Below are 22,568 nucleotides of genomic sequence, written 5' to 3' on the forward strand. Positions count from 1 at the left end.
GTTAACCTGTATATTACCAGACCACTTGGAACACTGCACTGAGAGCCTTTTCATGTGCACAGGGTGCTCAGTAAGGGCCTGTCCCTCCCTGTACTATAGGCTCCTAAGGCTAGCACCGTGTACCCTTATAGCTCAGGGGCTTGGAACAGAGAAGGCACTCAATAGTGCTGGCTGATCAATTGAAAAGAAAAAACAGAGGCTTGGAAGGGTTGAGTGGCTTGCCCAAGCTCATGTGGGGAGCAGGTACTCATGCTGAAGCTTGAATCCAATACTCCAGAACTCTGTTCTTGCCCCTCTACCATGTGGCCACAGGTACCCGAAACATAGGCTTTAGTCCGTGCTTGCTAAAGAAATAAGTGAAAGAAAAAAAATGGAAGAAAAGATAGGAAAAAAAACAAGACTAAGTTTCTTATTGGCTTTTAAACTAAATTTAAACAGTACTTTACAAAAGGGAGTTGGCAGAATAGGCAGAATCATAAAAGAAGAGGAACCAGCTTTTGTTGAGTGTTTATGTTGCACTTAAGAACTAGGCATCTTGTTTATGCAATCTCACTTTAATTTGCATGGCACAACACCCCATCCAGCAGATATTATCATCTGAGTTTTACGGATGGGAAAGATTGGTCCCAGAGAAGTCAAAACATTTCTCCAAAGTCGCACAGGTTTAAACTTGAAATTTATATCAAGACTAGACTTAAACCCAGGTCAATATGACTCCACTTGCCCTGAATTTCCCACACACCAGTGGGAAGTAGAGAGTCTCCCAACTGGGCTTTTTACAAGGGTCACACCCACTTGAACGCTTCTATGCTGAGCGATTTTGTTTTAATTTAATTAATCCAATCAATTAATTAATTAATTATTTTTTTATCTGAACAAAATTATGCAGACATCCAGCACATGAGTGATTTTGTTTTTAAAAATCAGTCTCTTTACTTCATAACCTCGGATTATTGACACCCTCAGGAGAAGGCCATGTATTATTTGTCATAATATCCCAAGAAATCACCACAATGCCTGTCCCATAGGGCTTACTCAGTAAGTTACTGAATGTCTTAGATTAGCTACCTGGCTTGCTGTGGCCAGTCACCCCAGCAGGCCCACTCCTCTGAGCCTTTTGATCTCTTCCTCTCTTCTTTGTCCTGATGTTGCTACTTCACCTCATGTGGGCACTTCATGTGACCTTCTGTAAGATCCCCACAGCCAACCTTGCAGCCTGTTGGGGCTGTCTCTCAGGGCAGACTTTCATGAGGGTCATGGGAGGGCAGTCTTTTTAGTGTTTCCTCAGATAACACTATCCTTGCCATGTGCTCAATCCCGTGTCAGAGGCGAGCGCTCCCATATCAATGAACTCTCTGTTACCCCACTGTCTATTGCTCTTGGATCCAGTCCCGTACCCGTGTTCCTGGCACCTGCCCATGTGGGTTGGCTGGACCTAGCAGCTCCTTCAGGGTTCAGCCCCTCTCCTGAGGCCCAGCACATCCCTGGTGTGATTTGATCCTAGTTTTTGGTCTGGTGGTCTGGAGAGGAAGTTCTGAGGCAGACACATGCTAGCTTGCCAGGCAAAGTCTTTTGAGTCATCCTCAAGCGGGGAAGACTGAGTCCCTAACTGGGAAGATCAGGCCAGTTCTACAGCCCAGAAGGCCCAGACACAGCTGGAGTGCCAAGGTTCTCAAGCGCATCCACCCAGATGTCCTCACCCCGCATTTGAGAGTCCCACTCCTCTCAAGCAGAGCCCTGACCTTAGTCACACCAGGGTGGAAAATAAGACTTTCACTGACACTCTGCTACCCTTCTAATTAAGTCCTGGGCTCAGGCTGCAGCTTCTGCGCTCCAGCTGCAGGAGATGAGAATCACTTGATACGTTGCCAGGGAGGCCCGCTGACTTTCACACTTTGTCTTAAATTAGTGATTAATCACTTCCAGCCTTTCATTGACTTTCTTCAGTACATTGATAGCACTCAGTAGAGTCATCTCATTTCATAGCCTTAGTAATTACTGCTTTCCCCCAAATCTCTCAAATGTTTGATGTATTGCACCTGCCAGTGCTATTCCTTATACTATAATTCCACCCCAACTTGCCAAAAGGAAAAATCTTCCCAATTTCAGGGCCTCAGTGAGCCAGGTGTTGTCGGGACTCTTTCTGCCCCAGTGATGGGACCTTCACTACCAGCTGGCTTGGCAGGTGTCCCAGGGCCAAAATCCCAATATAAAGCCACTCCTGCTACCAACCGCTTTAGGTGGGATACCCTGGGAGACAGACTCTGGAACAGATATCTGCATACAGAAAGAGCATCAGTGAGTGCTTTTGTAAACATCACCCATGAAGGAGGAAGCAGAGCAGGACTGAATGGAGGGAGATGCTGAGCTGGGATGCAGTTGCCAGGGTACTCTGCAGGTGGGTTTCTCTCTTAAACTGTCACAAACTGAGGCCAAAGAGCCAAGCTCTTGTGCCTTCCCCGTCAATCCGTTGATGGATATAGGCTGTCCCTAGAAAGCAGGCATAGCTTTGCTTGAAGCAGGACCTTTCAAACAATGGTAACTCCGGGAGAGGAAGTCAGCTGTGAACTGTCAGCGGCCAATACTCCTGGCAGTTGGGAAACTGCTCTTCAGGGGGCATTTGGGCAACTCACCACAGCATCCACCACACTGAACGAATGAATGAACGAATGCATGAATGAATGAATGTTCTGCTTTCCTTTCAAACTACCTTAAAAATCCTTGGGGGGGAAAAAAAAACTCTTGAAGTCTGTGGTCTTTCCAGCCCCAGCACTCCTGATTGCCTGATATTATGCTGTGTATTTAATACCTTTGTTAGAAAGAATCTTTGAGAATGCCCTTCTAATTCAATCTATTTATTTTCCAGATGAGAAAACTAAGGCTCAAAATGTTGAACCAACTTGCTTAAAGTCCCATAGTGAACTTGCGACTGAGCCAAGATATCACACGTATCATTTTAGTTTCAGAAACAGAGGCTTAAACACACAAGAATTTCTTCTATCGTATCAAAGAAGTCTGCAGGTCCAGAGATGGCTCGGGCCCCATAGTTATCAGGGAATCCCGTTCTAACACATGGCTTCTGTCCTCAAAGTCACCAGTATGGCTTCTGGAATTCCATGTTATCATACCTGATTCTAGTTTAGCAGCAGGAGAAATCGGGGAAAACAAAAGGGCACTATCGCTCTTCAGGAGCCTTCTCTGAAGTCCCACTTGCCCTTCTGACTGTAAACCGTTGGATGGAACTTGGTCCCATGACTTCTCCCAGTGTAAGGGAGGCTGGGAAATGTCCCTTATGACATTTCCCAGCACCTTACCACTCATCCAGCCGATGGCCACTTATCCAGCAGAAATTAGCGATTTGATACCTGAGCACAAAGGGGAACAGGGATATTTGGCAGGTAACTTACAATCTTTATCTCGTTGGCTATGGGATTGTAAAAAAGCATACATTTGGGAAGTACCTGGACCAATTCCTTCCTAGACGTAGGACCAATTGAAAGTTATTTAGCTTCTACACCTTTAGTTTCTCAGTATGTAAAATAGACAACAATCCCTAACCTCACAGATTTATTCCAAACTAGCCCATGGAAAGCACCTAGCATGTTAAGCCCATGTATTGGCAAGACATCCATCCTTCCTTCTCCCAAGTGATTGAATAAACTGATTGCAACTTAATGGCATTACAGCTCATTATCTTGTTAAAAAGCAAAAACAATGACAACAACAACAAGGAAGAGTTCCATCTTGCCCTTAGAGCATAGCTTGGTTGAGACACATGTCCAGAATTCTACCAATTTGTTAAATGCAGTTTATGGGAGAAGAAAAGTAATGTCTGTCATGACTCTTTCAACAGACTTCTCTGTGAAATAAGCTGGTGAAAAACAGACATAAAACCAAAAAATAAAAAAAAAACACAAAAAACAAACAAAAAAAACCAACAAAACCCCAAAACCAAAAAACAAAAACAAACCCAGAGCATTTTTTGAAATGAAAACCGTTTTTCTCCATTTCCTCTTATTCAGAAAATCAGACCTGAATCTAATCATCGTGCCACACATACTCACACATACACACACACTCTCTGGGCAGCTTCTCCCTGTGTAACACAGCCACTGCCTGCTCTGCACAGCCCTCTTGGCCACTTTGCGGGGCTCAGCTCTTCAGACAGCTCCTCTTTATATTGAGTCAGGCCCTGTGGGAGGAACTGAGATCAAGAGGTATATAAGGTTAAAGTTGTGAAGGCCCTTGGAGAACCATGGTCTGGTGGGGAGACAAAAACATAAGTAGATTTTTTCAGTACTTTAGTAAGGTGCTCAGAGAAAGGAGTTGGGGTACAGAGGAACCCCTAACCTGGCTTGGGCTGGGCACTTACTGAAGACTTCTCAGAGGTGGTGATGTTCGAAGGATGAAAATGAGACTCCCCAGGGGGAGAGGAGAACAAAGAAGAGGGGGGATCCAAAATAAAGGGAACAGCAAGAAAGGTTCAGTAGAATAGTATTATAACTTTGAATGGGTCAAAAACAGCAAATTGTTTGGTGATGGATTGTAAAGGAAGAGACAGAGAGGGCTCGCTACTGGAAGGGCCATTGGGTCTGACATTTGAAGTTTCAGTGATTCGACTCAGGCCACCTCTCTCTATGAAGAAGTCATTCTGCAAAACAGTGAACTCCCACACAGTGCCAACACTCAAGCAGTGATGGGCGGTGGGGGACATACAGTATTAAATCTGGTGTAATTATCCTGTAATTGGTAATTGCTAGAGCCACTTCCAGTTTTGAAGTAACTGTGATTCAGGCTGCTCACGGAGCATGTTTTACATAGATGTGTTTGCCTGAAAACATCTGGCCTTACGTTTCTTTGTGTTTCCTTGGCAGTCCCTGATTCTCTTTAAATAGAAAACACACAAGAATAAAAATGAGCAAATTGGAACACCTACAGCTCTTTTCACATGCCATCCCCTTTAAGCTTCACAAGTAATTGCGAATAAAAATGATTAGCCTATTTTTTTTTAACAGCTGAAGAAACAGACCCCAAGAGGTGAAGTGGCAGGCCTACGGTCACACAGCTGGTGAGTGACAGAATGAGAAGTTGAATCTAAGACTGCCTTATTCTGACGTCTATGTGATGTCTGCTGCCATCCTAAATGTCTTGACTTGGTTGGAGAGAACTTTGTTTTACTCTCTGCCTTTCTTCCTCTCCTCAGCTTTATATCTCTGCTCTTTTGGCAACTTTCCCTCTAGTCCAACCTTGAAGTTGAGGTAGTAGCCAATTATTTTAAAAGAGACATGTGAATTTGCTGAGGTCGGGTTCTCCTTAGGAGAATGGGCCTTTGTTTGAAGGTTCTTTCTTCTATGACTAAGGTCTTGCCACAGGTGGTGTGTAATATCCCAGCATTGTACAAGGTTAGATCTAGTCCTTAGTCTACTAGAAACTAACCCCCATTGTTTTACAAGGGAAGTTGTGGAGGCTCAGAGTGGGGCAGTGGCTTACACATGGGCACTTGGGGAGTGAGCAGAAATTAGTGCAGTTTCATGAGAATGTTGTGTTTGGATTCACCATCTCTGTTTTTTTAACAGATTTTTGGCTTCAGGAAGAGATGCAGTAAGCCAGGCATAAGCCTAGACATGCAGACTTGTGGCAGGGGTTGCTGCGCTCCTACAGAGACTGGTGTAAAAACTTTAAAGAGTGTGGGAGAGGATCATCAGGTCTCTGCTGACTTGGGATCGTCATTAGAGCTTTGGCTCTTCTCAGTGAGCGGCCCTGGCCTGAGGGAATGTGTGGGACTAAGTGAGCAGTGCGTAGAATAACATGCCTCTAGGAGGGAGAGAGCTTACTGACCATCGAATATACTCTCCTTCTTTTACAAGTGAGGAAACTGAGGCTTAAAGAGAGAGGTAACTTGCCCAAGGTCATAAAGCCAGTGAACAGCAGAGCCGGGATTCAGACCTAGTCCTTGTGAACCAGGAAGAACTGAGGGTCAAAAATTAGAGCATCAGACATCTGGGTTCAGCCTCTGATTCTTCTGCTTTCTAGCTGTGTATCTTTAGCAAGTCACTTAGTATCTGTGAACATCGATCTCCTTGTCTATAAAGGAGGTCACTGGTCTATCTTCAGAGTGTTCTAAGAATTAAATGAGACTCTAATATAGGTGGAAGTGTCTGGTACATTGTAGCTAATTTCCAGGCCAGAGCCTCCTCCATCCTACCTCAAAGCCTTGGTGATATTATGTTGAGGCAGGGGAGAGAGGGGGTTGTCATGATTATGTTAAATATAAAGGTGTCGGAAAGTCAGTGTGTGAAGATGCCTGGTATGCATGGGGTGGGGGGTGTGGAGTGTTGGGGAGAGGAGCGCAGATGTGAGCAGAATAATACATGAGGCTAGAGGAACGGTGTCTGGAGCACAGATGTGAGCAGAATAATAGATGAAGTTAGAAGAGCCAGCAATGGCCAGGGATGGGAGTCATTCTTGTCTGTTTGTCTGTCACGCAGAGTAGTTTACACATAATCTTATAGGTGAAGGGAAACCACTAAAAGTTTTTAACCCAGGAGAATAGCATGGTCTAACTTATGTTCTTTAAAATCTCCTACAGGGACATTGCATCGAGGTGAGAGTGGAAGTGGGGGATCCATTAAGAAATGAATGCAATTGTCCCAAAGAAGGGCATAGAGGAGTGTCTGCCCCGGGACCTGCTAACATGGATAGACGGCAGAGATAGGAGAGAAAAGTCAACGGGGCCCAGAAACTAATTTAATGTGGAGAGTAAGGGAGAAGGGGGCACCTACAATAATTCTGGCATCAAAACATGAAAACTTCTACCCACCAAAAGTCACTACAATCAAGTGAGAAAGGCAGTCAACTGTATATAAGAATTAAATAAGCATATCAACAAGAAAAAGATTTTTAAAAATCCAAAAGAAAAACAGAGAACCAATATAAACAAAGAAATCACAGGAGAGGAAATATGAATAGGCAATAAACTTTTGAAAAGTAGCTCAGTTTCACTAGTAACCAGGAATAAATTAAAACACAGAGGTACCATTCCATACATATTGGATTGGCAAAAACTTAAAAATCTAGCAATACCAAAAGTTCAGGAGTATATGAAACAATGAGAAAACTTATATATTGCTAGTATAAATTTAAATTGTTAGCACCACTCAGCATTTATTTTGGCACTATCTAGTAAATTTGATAAGTATACCTTATACCTTAGCAATTTACATGTAAGTAAGTATATATTCTGGAAAAGTTCTGCACATATTTACACAGGTTATGAGGGAAGAGCCCTAACATTTATCAACAGAGAAAGAATAAAGAAATTGTAATATATTCACCCAATGCAATACTTTACAACAATTATAAATAAAAAAGCTAGACATTTCTGGTTTCAGCTAAGATGGAATGACCACACTGTAACCTGTCTCTCTCACTAATTACAACTAACAACCCTGGAGAGTATACATAAAGCAACTGTTCAAGAATTCTGAAAAGCAAACAATCACAAATTGGGTTGGGGTGAGTTATAAAAACTCAAAGAACAGCTGAGATGGGGTATATTAGAAGTCTCCAGAGAAACAGAACCAATAGGATGTGTCTAAATAAATAAAGAGATTTATTATAAGGAATTGGCTCATGCAATTAAGGAGGCTGATGAGTCCTAAGACTTACAGTCAGCAACTAGAGCACCAGAAGAGCTGAACTGATGGCATAGTTTCAGTCAAAAATTGGCAGGCTCAAGTCTTAGGAAGAGCCAATGCCTCATGTTGAATTCAAAGACAGAGAAAACTTTTGTTCTAGCTCAAAGGCAGTCAGTCAGGAGGAATTTCTTTTTACTCACAGGAGGATCAGCCTTTTGTTCTATCCATACCTTCAACTGATTGGTTATGGCCCACCCACATTAGAAAGAGCAATCTGCTTTACTCAGTCTATAGATTAAAATGCTAATCTCATCTAGAAACACCATCACAGACACACACACAGAATAATGTTTGACTAAATGTCTGGGTACCCTCTGGCCCAATTAAGTTGACACATAAAATTAACCATGACAGATAGTTAAGTTTCCTGTGTATTTTTTTCCATTCTGTATCTCGTAAGGCAGCCTGAACATGAAACTGTGCAGTAAGCATGGACAATAAAAAAGCCAAAACAAACTCTCTTTCTGGTTGCAGGATTAAAAAGAACGGGCCCTGCGGGACAAAAAGTATGTGTTGCGGGGAGGGCATAGACGTATCTCATTTGATTTTACTCTATTTACTTGTTTAGGCTGGCCCCAAGACAAAGCCTTGTCATGAATCATACTCCTGCAGTGGCAGCTTCACAGGCACGAAAAACTCTCAGAAAAAAAATCCCCCTGTCTGATTAGAAGAACTGGGTAAAGGGCTCCTCGTGGTCTAGGGTGGGTATTTCTGTTATTTGTTTTTCTCACTGATTCATTCTCAAGATGGACCCAGTTGTGAAAAATGTGTGACGACATGATGAAACTAAAACCATGGCTTTTTATCCAGCATACTGGAATATCCTGTATGGATATACAGGACTATACAGGGAGGAATAGAGGAGCTCAAGAAAGGTGTTCCTTAAATTTGTGTATGATATTCTGAGTTCACTTCCGGGCTGCACATGTGAGGAACTATCCCAAAGCTGCACAACAGATCTTCGTGTCTAAACTACAGTGTAGATCACTTTTCAGGTGCCAGGCTGACCCCTGGGTGGTGCGTATTTGAGGCAGATTTTCATAGCGCAGCAAAGGCTATGAAAACTAAGCTGGCATTGGAACCATAGCCCATAGAAGCTATGTTGGGACTTGTGGTCTAAACCCAGCTATGTTGATCGCTTGCTTTAAAAAAAAAAAAGAAAATTCTTTAGAGACTCTTAACAGGATCCAGAGTCTCATTACATAATATTCAAAGTGTCCAAGATGCAATTCAAAATTAATCAACTTCAATAGAGAACAAAGAATGAGGAAACTTAATAACTCTAAAAATAAAAGGCAATCAATAGCCACCAATACCAAGCTGACCGAGATGTTTAACTACTCAGGCAAAGCCTTAAAAGTAGTTATTATACCATGCTTTATGAAGTAAGAGCAAAATTATTGAAACACATGGAAATATAGGAGTTTTCAGTAAAGAAAACAGAAGCTATTAAAAAATAGAAATTTTATAGCTGAAAAATACAATGATTGAAATTTTAAAACTTACTGGAGAGGATTAGTAACATAATAGAGATAGACTCAGTGAACTTGAAGCTAGAGCAAGGATTGGATTGGCTACTTCTTTTTCTGCAAAGGGAAAGATAGTAAATATTTTAGACTTTGCTGGTCGTACAGTTTCTGTTGTACCGCCTCAGCTCTGCGGTTGTAGCATGAAAATAACCACAGACAATATGTAAATGATTTAGCATGGCTATGTTCCAATAATTTTTATTTACCAAATCAGTCAGCTAGATTTGTCTGGTGGATGACAGTTTTCTGACTACTGAGCTAGATCAATATAAGTTTTCTAATTTGAAAAACACAGAGAAAGTGATTTAAGAAAAGAACAGTCTCAGAGACCAGTGGAACAATTTTAAAAGATTTTACATTTATGTCACTGAAGTTCCAGAAAAAACAAAAAGAGATTAGTAGCAAGAAAATAATTGAAGATATAATTGTTTTCAATTATTTATTTATGGAATTTGTTTATGAATTTATAGATTCAAAAAGCTCAATGAATTCCATACAAGCAAACCTCAAGGTAAAGCATACCCACATACTTTATAATCAAACCAAAGATAATGAAAAACATCTTGAAAATAACCAGGGTAAGCTGGACAACTATATCTGCATATTTCTAATCAGAAACCATGGAGACTGAACGATAACGGGACGTTTTTAAAGGGCTATGAGAAAAGAACTGTCGAATTTCACATTCTATAGCCAGTGAAAATATCCTTAAGGAACAAAGGTGAAATTAAGGTATTATCAGATAAAGGAAAAATAACAAAATTTGTTATTAATAGACCTCTCTAAAACAGTCAGTAAGTAAGTTCTTTGGGTAGAAAGAAAATGATAACAAAGAGAAACTTGGCAATTCATGAATGAAGACAGAAGATTAAAAAAAGAAAAGACACAAATTACCAACATCAGGAAAAAAAGATGACTATCACTACAGAACCCAGAAATATTAAAAGGATAGTAGGAAATACTATGAACAATTCTATGCCCATAATTTTAATAACTTAGATGAAAATAGCCCAATTCCTTGAAAAACACAAACTGTCAAAACTCACTGATGAAAAAAAACATGATCTACATAGTCCCATATCTATTAAATAAATGAGTTTATAGTTTAAAACCTTCAAACAAAGAAAAGTTTGGGCCCTGGTGATTTTGCTGGTGAAATATACCAAACATTAAAGGAAGAAATAATATTAATTATACATAATCTTTTTTAGAAAGGAGAGAAATTCCCTTTAGAAAGCAGAGAAATTCCCACTTGTCTTAAGTGACCAGTATTATCCTGATACTAAAATCAGACAAACACAGTAAGAGGAAAAAAAAAAAAGTTAGACAAAATATTAGCAAATCAAATTTGTTTATATATGATATGATATGATATTCTCTGACATAAAAAGAATAATAGTTTACAATTAAGTGAGATTAATTCAAGGAATGAAGAGTGGTTCATCTTTTTTTTTAAATCCTCACCCAAGGACATGCTTATTGATTTTAGAGAGAGAGGGGAGGGGAGGAGGGGAGAGAGAGAGAAAGAAACGTCGATGTGGGAGAGAAATATTGATCAGCTCCCTCTTGTACACACACCAACCAGGAACCAAACCCACAATTTAGGCATATGCCCTGACTGGGAATCAAACCTGCGAACTTTTGGTTAACAGGACAGTGCTTCACTCAACTGAGCCACACCAGCCTGGGCAAGAGTGGTTCATCTTTAAAAATTCAAAGAATGTAATCCACCATATTAATAGACTAAATAAATATGAGATAAAAATAATAGCAGAAAAAATATAAGAAAACAGACACAAAAAATGCAATATCTAATCCAGAGGTACTCTCAACAAACTAGGAATAGAAGGGAACTTCCTTAATTTGGTTAAGAACATCTACAAAAATCTGGAGTTATATATTTCTACATGAATAAATCTCAAGATGTAGAGTGGGAAAGAAAATTGTAGGGGGTATTGATAGTATGATACCATTTGATATAAAATCTTGTTCCATGAAAAACTATTATGTATTGCTTATAAAGTATAAGTGCTTGCAAGAAAACATTAAAAATAAGAACACAGGCCACATCTGGGGAGTGAGAAAAGGGGATAGGGTTAACGATTGGCTCACGAGGAACCTTGTTTTACTGTAATGCTTACTGTAATTTTTAAAATTTACTGTAATTAAAAAAATCTGAATCAAACATGGTAAAATGGTAAGATTTGAAGAGCAGACTGGAAGAAACACAACTATTATTTATATTATCCTCTATACTTTTCTGTGTGGTGAAGATCATACAATTTTTTAAAAGTGCAGTAAAATCTTGCTATAAAAGGCCTTCAGGATCTTATGAAAGTAGAAAAGCCTTGGGAAGAAGGGAAGGAAGCAGGTTGGGTCTTGGAGGGCTCCTGCAGATGATGTTGATAATTCTTGAACACTCACCACGTGCCAGGCAATGTTCTAAAGTAGTAACTTCTAGAAGTAGTAAGTAAGAAGATTGACTGCCACATGTACCGCAACCTGTACCTAAAAGTGAAGGGCAACATGTTCAAAAACAAGTGGATTCTCATGGAACACATCCATAAGCTGAAGGCGGACAAGGCTCGCAAGAAGCTTCTGGCTGACCAGGCCGAGGCCCGCAGGTCTAAGACCAAGGGAGCTCGCAAGCGCCGTGAAGAGGGGCTTCAGGCCAAGAAGGAGGAAATCAGCAAAACTCCGTCCAAGGAGGAAGAGACCAAGAAATAAAGCTCCACCTCTCTTACCTGTACGTAGTGGCCTTGGCAATTACATGGACCAGTCATTGAATAAAGTAGCATCATTTATCTAAAAAAAAAAAAAAGAAAAAGTGGTAACTTCTAGAAGTAGTAACTTATTTCACACAACATCTTCAGGAGGTACACAGAGCTATCCTCATTTACAGAAGAAACTGAAGCCAGAGAGGTTAAATAATGTAATAATACTTTCTCTAAATCAGAAAGCTAGTAAATGGGAAGCTGGGAATGGAAGCAGGCAGTCTGGCCCCAAATCCTGAGCTGGTTGCCCTGAGAACCACCTACTGCACTATTAAGCAGGGTGGTGAATTGAGCCAATCTCTACTTTAATTTCTCTGCTTGTATGTGGAGACTCAGGCTTAGGGGAGGCTGGGGAAAGGGAGATAGTGGGTTATTATCATCTAAGCCTTTTTCTTGTTTCTTACTGAATTTTTATATATCCTTAATACAAACTTTTATTTTTTATAGTTAGCAACTGCTTTCCCCATTCATGGTTCATTTCTTCCCTTTATTTATGGTGGCTCTTGTGTGAAAGTTTTTAATTTCCTCTGGAAAATGGAACCTGGATTAGTGCTGAGAGTGAGGAGAAGAAAAGTTTGAGAGGTGCTTAAGGCAGCAGAAATGGCAGAATTTAGCAAAGCTTCCTAACTCCTCATCGCTTGCAGAGCAGGCTGGCCAAATTCGCGGGGGTGGGGGGGGCGCGGGGGGGCACCTAATTGTCTCTGTTCTGTGCATTTCTAAATGCCCCCCAAGGCCAGCTCGCCCTTGGCCTGGCATCCCGCAGAGCACCTAGCTGAGGGTCTGCTGGGCTGGAGCGCTCGACGTCTGCAAGCTGAGGACTGGTGCCAGTTTGAGCCATGATCTTCACTACTGGGGTAGGGAAATGAGAAAAGTCTGGACAGTAGAGTGAAGTTTTCATAAAGCCAAGTTTATTCAGTTGAAAAAACTTTATCGTGTTTTTTTTTTTCCAAAGGGTATGTGGTTAAAATATTTTTCTGTACAAGAAAAGTGACATTAGATGGTAAATTAATTGCTTTGCAATGTTTTTTGGTTTTTTTGTTTGTTTTTTTTTTTTGCCAAATAAATGTTGGCAACACTCTGCCAGTGCCTCAAAGTTATTTTTATGTCTTTCTGCTCAGTCAAATCAAAATAAAAAAAACTTCTGAGAAAAACTGCCACAGAGAAAAAAGAGCACGAGCTTTTGAGTCTCAAAGACTTGTGTTTTCAGTCTGGAACCAGGAGGCCGGTCACTGAACTTGAGTGAATCTTGGTTTCTCACTAAAATGAGATACTTATATTCATTCTAAGGAGACTGTGAGGATTAAATGAGCTAATATCTGTAAGGGTTTAGTTCTAGGTGTAGGTCATTTCAAATTTAGTTTCCTGCCCTTTTCCTTCCTGGGAGCAGCCATTGGACTTTATTTGTATGTTCTGAGAATCATGCAGCTTAGACCTGGCTCATAGAAGATGCCCAAAAACTGTCTGTTAAAAATCACAATGAGATACCACCTTATATTTGATAGTTATTTTTTTTTTAAAGTCCAAAATAGAAAATAAGTGTTGGTGAGGATGTGGGGAATTTGGAATCTTTTTGCATTGCTAAGCAATCTAGACACTGTGGAATATATCAAGAAATTAAATATAAAATTACCATGTGATCCAGCAATTCCACCTTTGGGTATATGACCCCCCCAAAAATAAAAGCAAGGACTTGAACAGATGTTTGTACACCCATGTTTGTAGCAGCATTATTTGCCGTAGTTAAAAGGTGGAAATAACCCGTGTCCATCAAAAGATGAATGGATAAACAAAATATGGTGTATATATAGGCATGAAATATTATTCAGCCTTAAAAAGAAAGGAAATTATGACACAGGCTACAACATGGATGAATCTTGAGGACATTATGCTAAGCAAAATAAGCTAGTCACAAAAGGACGACTATTACAGAATCCACTTACATGAGGCTCCCAGAGTAGTCAAATTTATAGAGACAGAGAGTAGAATGGTGGTTATCCCAGGCTGGGGTTGGGGGGAGCGGGGATGGGGAGTTCCTGTTTAATGGGTATAGAGTTTCAGTTTTACAAGACAAAAAAGAGTTTATGTAGCTGGTTAGTGATAATGGTTGTACAACAATGTAAATAAATGTGCTTGATGCCACTGAATTGTACACATAAAATGGTTAAGATGCTAAATTTTGCATGTTTTTGAACCGTAATTAAAAATAAAAATTTTACAGTTTAAAAATTGTCTGTCAAATGAAGGAACTAATAAATGACTAAGGAGGATAGAGCCACAAGGATGCCTGAAGCAAGAGCCTTTCAAGCAAGGAACCAGTGAATGTGTTCACTGTGGAGCAACAGCTAAGAGGCCTGCCGACCAGCCGGCCAGCCGGCCAGCCTGCCTGCAGTGGGGTAAGTGAAGGGAGAATAGAGGGATGGGTGGGCAGCCAGGAAGCAGATCATGTGGGCTCTGTAGGACCTTGCTCTTTATTTTCACTGAATTGGTGGGAAGCCATGGAGGGAACATAAACGAGGAAATGGAAGAAGGGAGGGAGCCCTGGAAGCCTAGAAGAGGGTCGGGGCTGCTGGGGGCCTGTAGCAGAGCTTCTGCCTCCACAAGCACACACCTGCCCCCATGCCTGAGTGACCCAGGGAGCGTGCAGGCATTCTGGGAACTCGGGGCATTCCCTAACCAGACCCTCCACCTGGATGGTCCGATGGTGCTTTTGCCTGGGCAGGAGGAAGTGTCTGTTTCCCATAGACTACTGGGGCTCTGACACAAATGCATGCAGATCAGTGCCCTGGGCTTCTAACAGGGAGGAGGAAGTGTGAAGGGTGGAGAAGCTATTTCTTTTATCGCACAATTAGATTAGGAAGTGGCTGGTTGCTTGGGGGAGGGACCTACCCAAACTAGGCCTACAGGAAAGTTGCCGCACTGGGTGGCCCAGTTTTGCTCTGAAGGGGTTTGAATTTTCTGAATCTGACTTCTTTAGCTATTCATATGCTTGAGAAAAGACCTATAGTGTGCTTCACATGAAAGCCCAAACCAGATTCCAAAAACTTATGAATCCTCATTACCCATGTATTCACTCCTTCATTTATTCACTCATTGATCTTTTATCAAGTACCTCCTATGTGCTAAACACTATTCTAGGTATCGGGATACAAAGATCCTATCACTGAGTTGCACAAAGAATCAATGTAGGAATCAGACAAGTACATTTTGAATTACACTGTGTATATTAAGTATTATGATATGCCAGTAATTAAAAATAAATTGGCTAATATTTATTAAGTGCTTACTATAGGCTAGGCACTTTTCTAAGTGTTTTGCATTTATTGGCTCATTTAATCCTTAGGAAAACCCTATGAAATGGGTATAGTCATAACCTATTTTATAGATGTTGATGCTGAGGCATGGAGGGGTTGAATGGCAAGGGCACAATGCAGCTAGAAAATGTTGCCACCAGGAATAGCAAGCTGGGCAGTCTGGCTTAGAGTCCCCCTCATGACACTCTGCGGCCTCTCGATGAGAACTTAGAGGAGGATGGGTACATTGCCTAGAGGAAGCAGTACGTGACTGAGTGTTAGAGAGTGACAAGAACTTGGCCAAGCAGAGAAGATAGGGACACAGAGTGGGTAAAGATTTTCACCCATCAGAATTTTCAAATGGAACAGTAAGTGCAAAGCAGAGAAGCATGTCCAGACTTAGGCATTCCAGAAAGTGCCAAGAGGGGAGAGGCAGGTGATGAGCGGGAGGACAGGATTCCAGGGAAAGGGGGTAGGAGGCTCCTTTCTTTAGACACCGGGGAACCACTATAGGGCTTTTAGGCCTGAAGTGATATGATTACAATTACCTCTTGAGGATTTTTGCAGTAGTTTTGTTTATGCCTTGGGTTGACTAATACTAACCAGTAAGTAAATGACAAGGAATTCCTCTCTGACCAGCCTGGTGATTCACCTTTTACACCCTCTTCCCATTGAGATTTATTTTTTGGTCTGCACTGGGCCCTGAGAAGTCAGCTCCTATGCTTGCATCTGGGGGCTCCCTTGCCCCTTGTCTTCCATCTGGGCTTGGCCAGTAATAGGCATCAGCAAGGAACCAGAGTGTGTGAGGAAGAGAGGTTGGGATAGTTCCCCCAGCTCCCTCCCTGCTTCTGGGCCCAGGTCTGTCAGTGGCCATGTTCCTCTAAAACTATAGCTCCTGCCACTTATAGACCCCACTTCTGACTGGGCTCCAGCAACACCTGGCCTTCCCCTCGCCCTCTCAGGTCGGGGTGGGCATGGCTCCCCACTGCTGCAGGTCTCTGGGTCTCTCGGTGTTCCTTATCGGTTCCCTTAGCCTCCCTCCTCCCAATAAATTATTTCTTCATTAAATCCTCTCTGGAATCCTAGCAGAGAAGGTCTTCTTTTTCTTGCCGATAATGAATCATGCTGAGAACTTGATAACAGTGATAATTTATGGAATACTTACTGTGTGCTTAAGATCTGAATGCGTTTTTTAATTTAATTTTTACAGAGCTCATGAGTTATGCATCATTTATATCCATTTTCTAGATGAGGAAACTGAGGCAGGCAGAGAGATGTTAAGTACCTTGCCCAAGACCACATAAGCCTCTTGTCCATGTGTCCCCTGGTCAGGCACAAAGTCAAAACTCAATCCCAGGTCTTCTCATTTTACTGTTCCATGTCACTGAATAAATCTTTATAGATACTTAATAGGGCAGACTGGAAAATCAGAAAGGGCTGTGACGATAAAATCTCCAGGGGAAGTGAGGAAGGGGTATTCCGTGGAGGGAGATGTGTCTATTGAGAAGTGGTGGATCTTTACGTGAAAGTTCCAGAATGTAACTGTTCCTGTGTTGATGGGAAACTCAGTGAAGAAAGACTTACCAAGAACCTCTCTCGCTTTACTATGTGCACTTACTCTGCAGGGGGAGACTTGGCCTGTGATGGGTTCAGTAGACAAAACTCATCCCTCTAAGATCCATGGCATAAGGGTTTATTTATAGAGAAGGATTTTATTATTTTTTAAAATCACTTGTGGGCTTCTGCACCAAAACGTAGGAAAAGGCACATACTCGTGGCCAGTGGTCAAGGGAAACCACCCTGTTTTCTTGGCAGGGCTGTGGCTGAAACAGCCCTTCCCAAAAACAATATGTGGGGGAAGGAAAGGCGAAACCAAAGGGACGTTTTAAAATGCTGTGGTTGATTTTTTTTTTTTTTTTTTCCTTTCCCTTGCTGGTGTCTCTGGGGCTGAAGAAGGCAGTGAGGTGGATTCTACAACTGCCCCAAAATGCAGTACCCCTCGAACCAAGGGTTCCTGGAGCTGCCCTCTCTTGACTCATGCCTTCTCTATCCCCACTGTCCTTTGTCCAGGCCCATCTGCAAAGGACGGTGATAGTAACACAGCGGTGGTGATGCTTCCACCTTAAATTTCAGTAGCTCTCTCTGTTTCACAAAAACTCATATTTTAACAAAAATGGCTGCCTTTATGCTAAGTGCCTAGTTCCTTATCTCATTATCCTCATCTGACAAATGAGGAAACTGAAGCCCAGGAGGTTAAAGATCATGCCCCAAATCACATGGCCAAAAGGAACCATGCTGAGGTTTAAGCGCAGGCTCATTGCACAGCTCGTGGTCTTGCGCTTTAGAAGAGTTCTGGAAATTAGCATTGTCTTCCTATTTTCCAAAGAGAAAGCCAAAGTAGATCAATATGCTCCAGATCACTGGGTAATTTGGGGATGAACTTGGATTGAAGGCGGAACTCAGGATGCCTCCCAGGCATCCTGATGAAGCACATCGAGTATGTGCTTCATCCACAGGCACATGGCAGTGGTTCATGGCTGGTGCCAGCTGGTCAGGTGCACAGACCACCACCTTCAGGGCCACATCAGCCAATCACAAAACATATTTCAGACCCAAACAAGCTCCTACATATGCTCAGATATATCCACAGCCTGGCTTTATGATACCATCAGTTCTTATGCATAGTTTTAAAGCAGAGGCCTGAGACCTCCCTCCACCCTCAAAAGCCGAGGGGTGATGGTACTCGAATCTGACATAAAATAGTCCAGGTTCTAAGGCAGATCTGAATTTACTCACATTCAACCCCAAGAGGAATCAGAGCCAGAGAAAAAGCTCTTGCCTAGAACACCCCTCCACAGACTCTTGCTGTCCTGTGTACTTGGCACCTTGCACTCTTGATTTACTCTCACTCACTCCGTGTGCCCTCAGGCAAGTTACTGAATGTCTCTGAGTCTTACTTTCCTCAGGAGACTGATTTTGTTTTTCATAGTCAGAAGTTGATTCCTTCAGAAAATCTGACTGACTGTGAGGAGACCCAGCCCAGTGTTCTGGGCCTACAGAAACACAAGATGGAACTAGTGCTGAAGAATACGTTGGATGTTAAAAATTCAGTTTATTTTAAATTTGGGCAGTTTTAAGCCCTTACAAAGAATAGCGCATATATTTAGAGTTGTAAAATTCTACTCTTCTTTCACAGAATTTCAGAGTAGATGGGTCCATACCAGCCGTCTTATCTGATAAGCCCCTCCTGGTACATAGATTCAGATTTAGGGAAGGCAAGTCCTGGGAAGTTCTGGAGCACTAACAGGGGCTTGAGCCCACACATTAGTGCTCTTCCCAATAGGTTCTACTGCCTCTTTAAAGAATTCTCTCATCTGCACACAGGAACAGTAACTGTTAACTCACAGCATTTTTCTGAGGATAATAATAATCAAGGAATATGAGGATGTTTGTACACCAAAGCCGCATGCATTTGAGGAGAGTTATCATTAGTCAGATAAAGTCATTCCAAGATGCTGCCTTCAGTGTGGGATGGGGCCTCTGGGGAGCTCTTCCTTGAAAACACAATTGAGCTTTGATTTTTTTTCAGTTAGCATATTGGCATTACTTAGAAATTGTAATTATCATCTGAAGGTAGATAGTATCTGATTTTGTTTCTCAAAAGTGTTTGTGAGCCCTGGCTGGTGTGGCTCAGTTGGCTGGAGCATCGTCCCATAACCCAAAGATTGCAGGTTCGATCCCTGGTTCTGGTGCCTATGATTCCCGGTCTGGGTGGGTTCAATCCCAAGAACACATGTACAGGAGGCAACAAACTGATGCTTGTTTCTCACATCAATGTTTCTCTCTCTCTAAAAGCAATTAAAAAAAAAAGAAAAAAGGACTTGGGTAGAGGATAAAAAAAGGTGTGAATGGTGAGTTGGTGAGAGATACTGTTTTACCAAGATTCTCAAACTCATGTGTCCCTAGAAGCCTGGATATTAATGCCTTAAAGTGGGTGGTGGCTCTTGTCCTTTCTAATGCTAGCGATTTTTGCCAGGCAGGAATGAAAATTTATCCCCTTCACCATGCTGTTGGCTATTCTTTTACATTTAGCTTTAAGGATGGGCTTCAGATATTTTTTAACTTTGGTTGAGTCTTTCAAAAAATATATCTGTGAGACTGATACAAGACATAGGCCACTGGTGTGCAATCTCTGCTGGTTCAGGTTAACATTGTGTGGTTTCCATTCTTCTGCTCATTGCAATACGGGCATCTTCTTCTCTAACTCAACTGGTCACCTCAATCATGTTGCCATTGCGCCGAGGCTAGGCTGCAGGCCAAGGGTATCAGAGTGTGGAATGTGCCGTCTCCAGGCAGGTGGCCTAAGGTTGGACCTCAGCTCTGCCATCTACCAGATGAGTACGGGACATGATCTTTCTTATCAAGCTTCAGTTTCCTTATTTGTACACGTCTAATATCTACCCCACCCGTGTTGTGGTAAGGAGTAAATGAGATGGCAAATATGAAAGGCATAGCCCGTAGAAGATGATCCAGTATAGTAGCTCTTTTCTCCTCCTACAAATCTTAACTAATGTTCAAAACTCATTGCAGGCTATAGCTATTCCAGAAAGGCTTTTATGACCTCTCCCGTTTATAGGACCTCTTTCTGCTTATAGGAACTCTGTCATTATCTGGTAACTTTTTATATGCACATGATGCTTTGCTTCAATTTGGTCATCAGTGCCCCAAACCACTTCTTTTCTCTTTTTCATGAACTTGATCCCTTGCACTTTACCTTTGACTAGGCACTGCCTGTGTCATGCTTTCTCATAAAAACTGCATAAGGACAAGAACACCATGGACTGAATATTCTAGTGGGGCAGCTGGCACACAAAGTTGGAAAACTGGAGAGAAAGAGGTAAATCTATAGTGTTTATGGTCACCAAGGAGACCACACAAGGGAGTTTGGGTGATCAAACTCAACGCCACTTCCACTCCTGGGAAAATAGTGCAAAGTGCAAATTTTCAGGGGAGAAGCAAGCAAGGTGGGCTGAAAGATGTCCCCCAAAGATATCAGGTCCTAATCCCCAGAAACCGTGACTTACACTTGACATGGAGAAAGATGTAATTAAGGTAAGGATCTTGAGTTGGAGACATTATCTTGGATAATCCAGGTGGGCACTAAACGGAGTCACAAGTGTCATTATGAGAGACAGAAGGAGATTTGATAGAGGCAGAAAAGAAGAAAAAGAAGGCTATGCATGGGTGGAAACAGAGAAGGAGATCTGACAACGGCAGAAGAGAAGAGGCCATGTGTTGAAGAAGAGAGAAGCAGAATCAGAGAAAGAAGATGCTGCACTGCTGGCTCTGAAGATTAGGAAGCAGGCGTGAGCCAAAGAGTACAGGAGCGCAGCTGCAGATGCTGGAAAAGGCAAGAAAGTGGATTCTCTCTTTGAGCCTCTGGAGGGAACATGATGCTGCCAATACCTTGATTTCAGCCAGTGATACTGATTTCTAACTTATGGCCTGGAGGGTTGTTAGAGACTTGATGCGTGCTTTTTTTAAGCCACCAAATTTGTAGTAATTTGTTATAGCAACATTAGGAAACATGTAAGTTGGGGAAAGGAGTAGCAGAAATAAAATAAAAAGGATGAGGTGTGGAACAAATGTGGAGTGCTTGAAATAGCCCTTCAGAAAATGTCAAAAGACTTGAGTGCTTGTCCAGTTATTTTCATCATCTGGCTCTTCCAGCTTGGGCACATCACTAAACCTCTCTGTGCCAGATTTCCTCGTCTGGAAAATGGGATAATAACCTACCTGTCACATGCAGATGCTCATAAAGGGCAGCTGCTATTATCTTAATATTAAAGAATGACAAATTCCATGGTTAGGTGGTGAGGGTAGGTCTCAACTATGCTTTCATGGGACGTGAGAGCTGGATTGATGCAAACTACTGATGAAGTCGATTAGGAGCCCCCTTTACTCATATTACAGGGAAATAAAGGGATATTTCTATTAATTTTATATTTTGTTCCCATACTTGCATTTAGGCCTTTGATCCTCGCCCGTACCAGAAGTCAGTTAAGATGGCATCAGACAGTGCAAATTATATATTCAGTCATTTTAAGTTTAAAAGAAAATTATGCCTTTAGGTGGTATTCTTGATAGTCTGCAGAGACCACCAAGACCCTGAGACCCTACATCAGAGCCAGTGTTTGAACCACTGCTACAACCTAGTTTGCTGATGTCCTGAGATCAGTCTTCCACTGCTGCTAGGGTCCTGAGGGGAGCTCTTCACCTGCTCTCTGACTCAGTTACTTTGTCTGTAAAGAAGGGATAACACCTTCCTGAAAGGTCATGTTTGTAGAGTGGCTGAAATAGTATATGTGAAGTGCCTCACCAGGGCATAGTAAGTGCTCAATAACTGGCCTCTTCTTAAGCAGTATTGTTATTCGTTATTATTGTTCCCTAGCTCTTAATTAAGCTAATTAACTTTAGTAAAATTTAATCTCCTGTATTCTTTAACCAGCCAGCTACATCTCCTACAAGCAGGAACCTTATGTTATCAGAAGAGGAGAGCTTAGTAGGGAAGAGAAATGAAGTTAGAGACGGACCTAAGTTTGCATCCTATTCTCACCACTGGCTCTGTGACATTGGGCCAGTTGCAAACTTGCTGACCCTCCCTTTCCTCCTGTATAGTATGAAACGATAGGGGTGTTTTTCTCATAGAATTCTTATGAGGGTTATACAGGACAATGCATTTAAAGGACTCAGCATAGCTGGCATATAGTAAGCACTTAATATTCAATGAACTAAATCCCCTTGGTTTAATTTCCATTTTAAAATAAAGGAAAAAAGAAAGTCTGAGGGTCTGAGGCAGTGAATGTTGTCAGGCTATTAACTGAATGTGAGAACTGCAGCTTCAAACACCTGGCATTTGAGTTACTTGAAAAGGCCTAGATTTCTCTCTCCCAGAAACCTGAGGTGTTAGCCTAGAGAAAAATCCCTTCGCCAGGAGGCTGTTTAGGCGTAACCTTTCACAGGCAAATTTACCCCAGACCTGGGTGGGAAGAGGCCTGGGAGCCCCCCTCCCTAGGAGCCCAGCGCTGTGGGAATTTCCTCCTGGCCTTCCTGGGCCCGCCCTGGCCGCGCCTGACTGAGCTCTGTGGTTTCTGTCATCGCTGAAACTGCTGTGGAAAGTTCAGCTTGAGAAGAAGAGGGAACTGGGGTGTTTTGATTATTTTTCCCTTTCTTTTTGAACATCAAACATCCTTAGACTTGATTTCAGAAATTTTAACC

The 22,568-nt window shown here is 41.9% G+C and overlaps 1 protein-coding gene across 1 annotated transcript in view; it reads left to right on the forward strand.

The window, feature by feature from the left end:
- Positions 1-11,953, forward strand: part of LOC129069377 (60S ribosomal protein L19-like) — a 29,058-nt gene extending 17,105 nt beyond the window's left edge. The window contains exon 2 of the mRNA XM_054572101.1: positions 11,688-11,953. Coding sequence (XP_054428076.1) covers positions 11,688-11,953 — 266 coding nt within the window. The remainder of the gene's footprint in view (positions 1-11,687) is intronic.
- Positions 11,954-22,568: the final 10,615 nt, after the last annotated feature.

Source organism: Pteronotus mesoamericanus, unplaced genomic scaffold, assembly GCF_021234165.1.
Source record: "Pteronotus mesoamericanus isolate MK-2021 breed Mesoamerican mustached bat unplaced genomic scaffold, CSHL_Meso_final contig_105, whole genome shotgun sequence".
Classification (NCBI taxonomy): domain Eukaryota; kingdom Metazoa; phylum Chordata; class Mammalia; order Chiroptera; family Mormoopidae; genus Pteronotus; species Pteronotus mesoamericanus.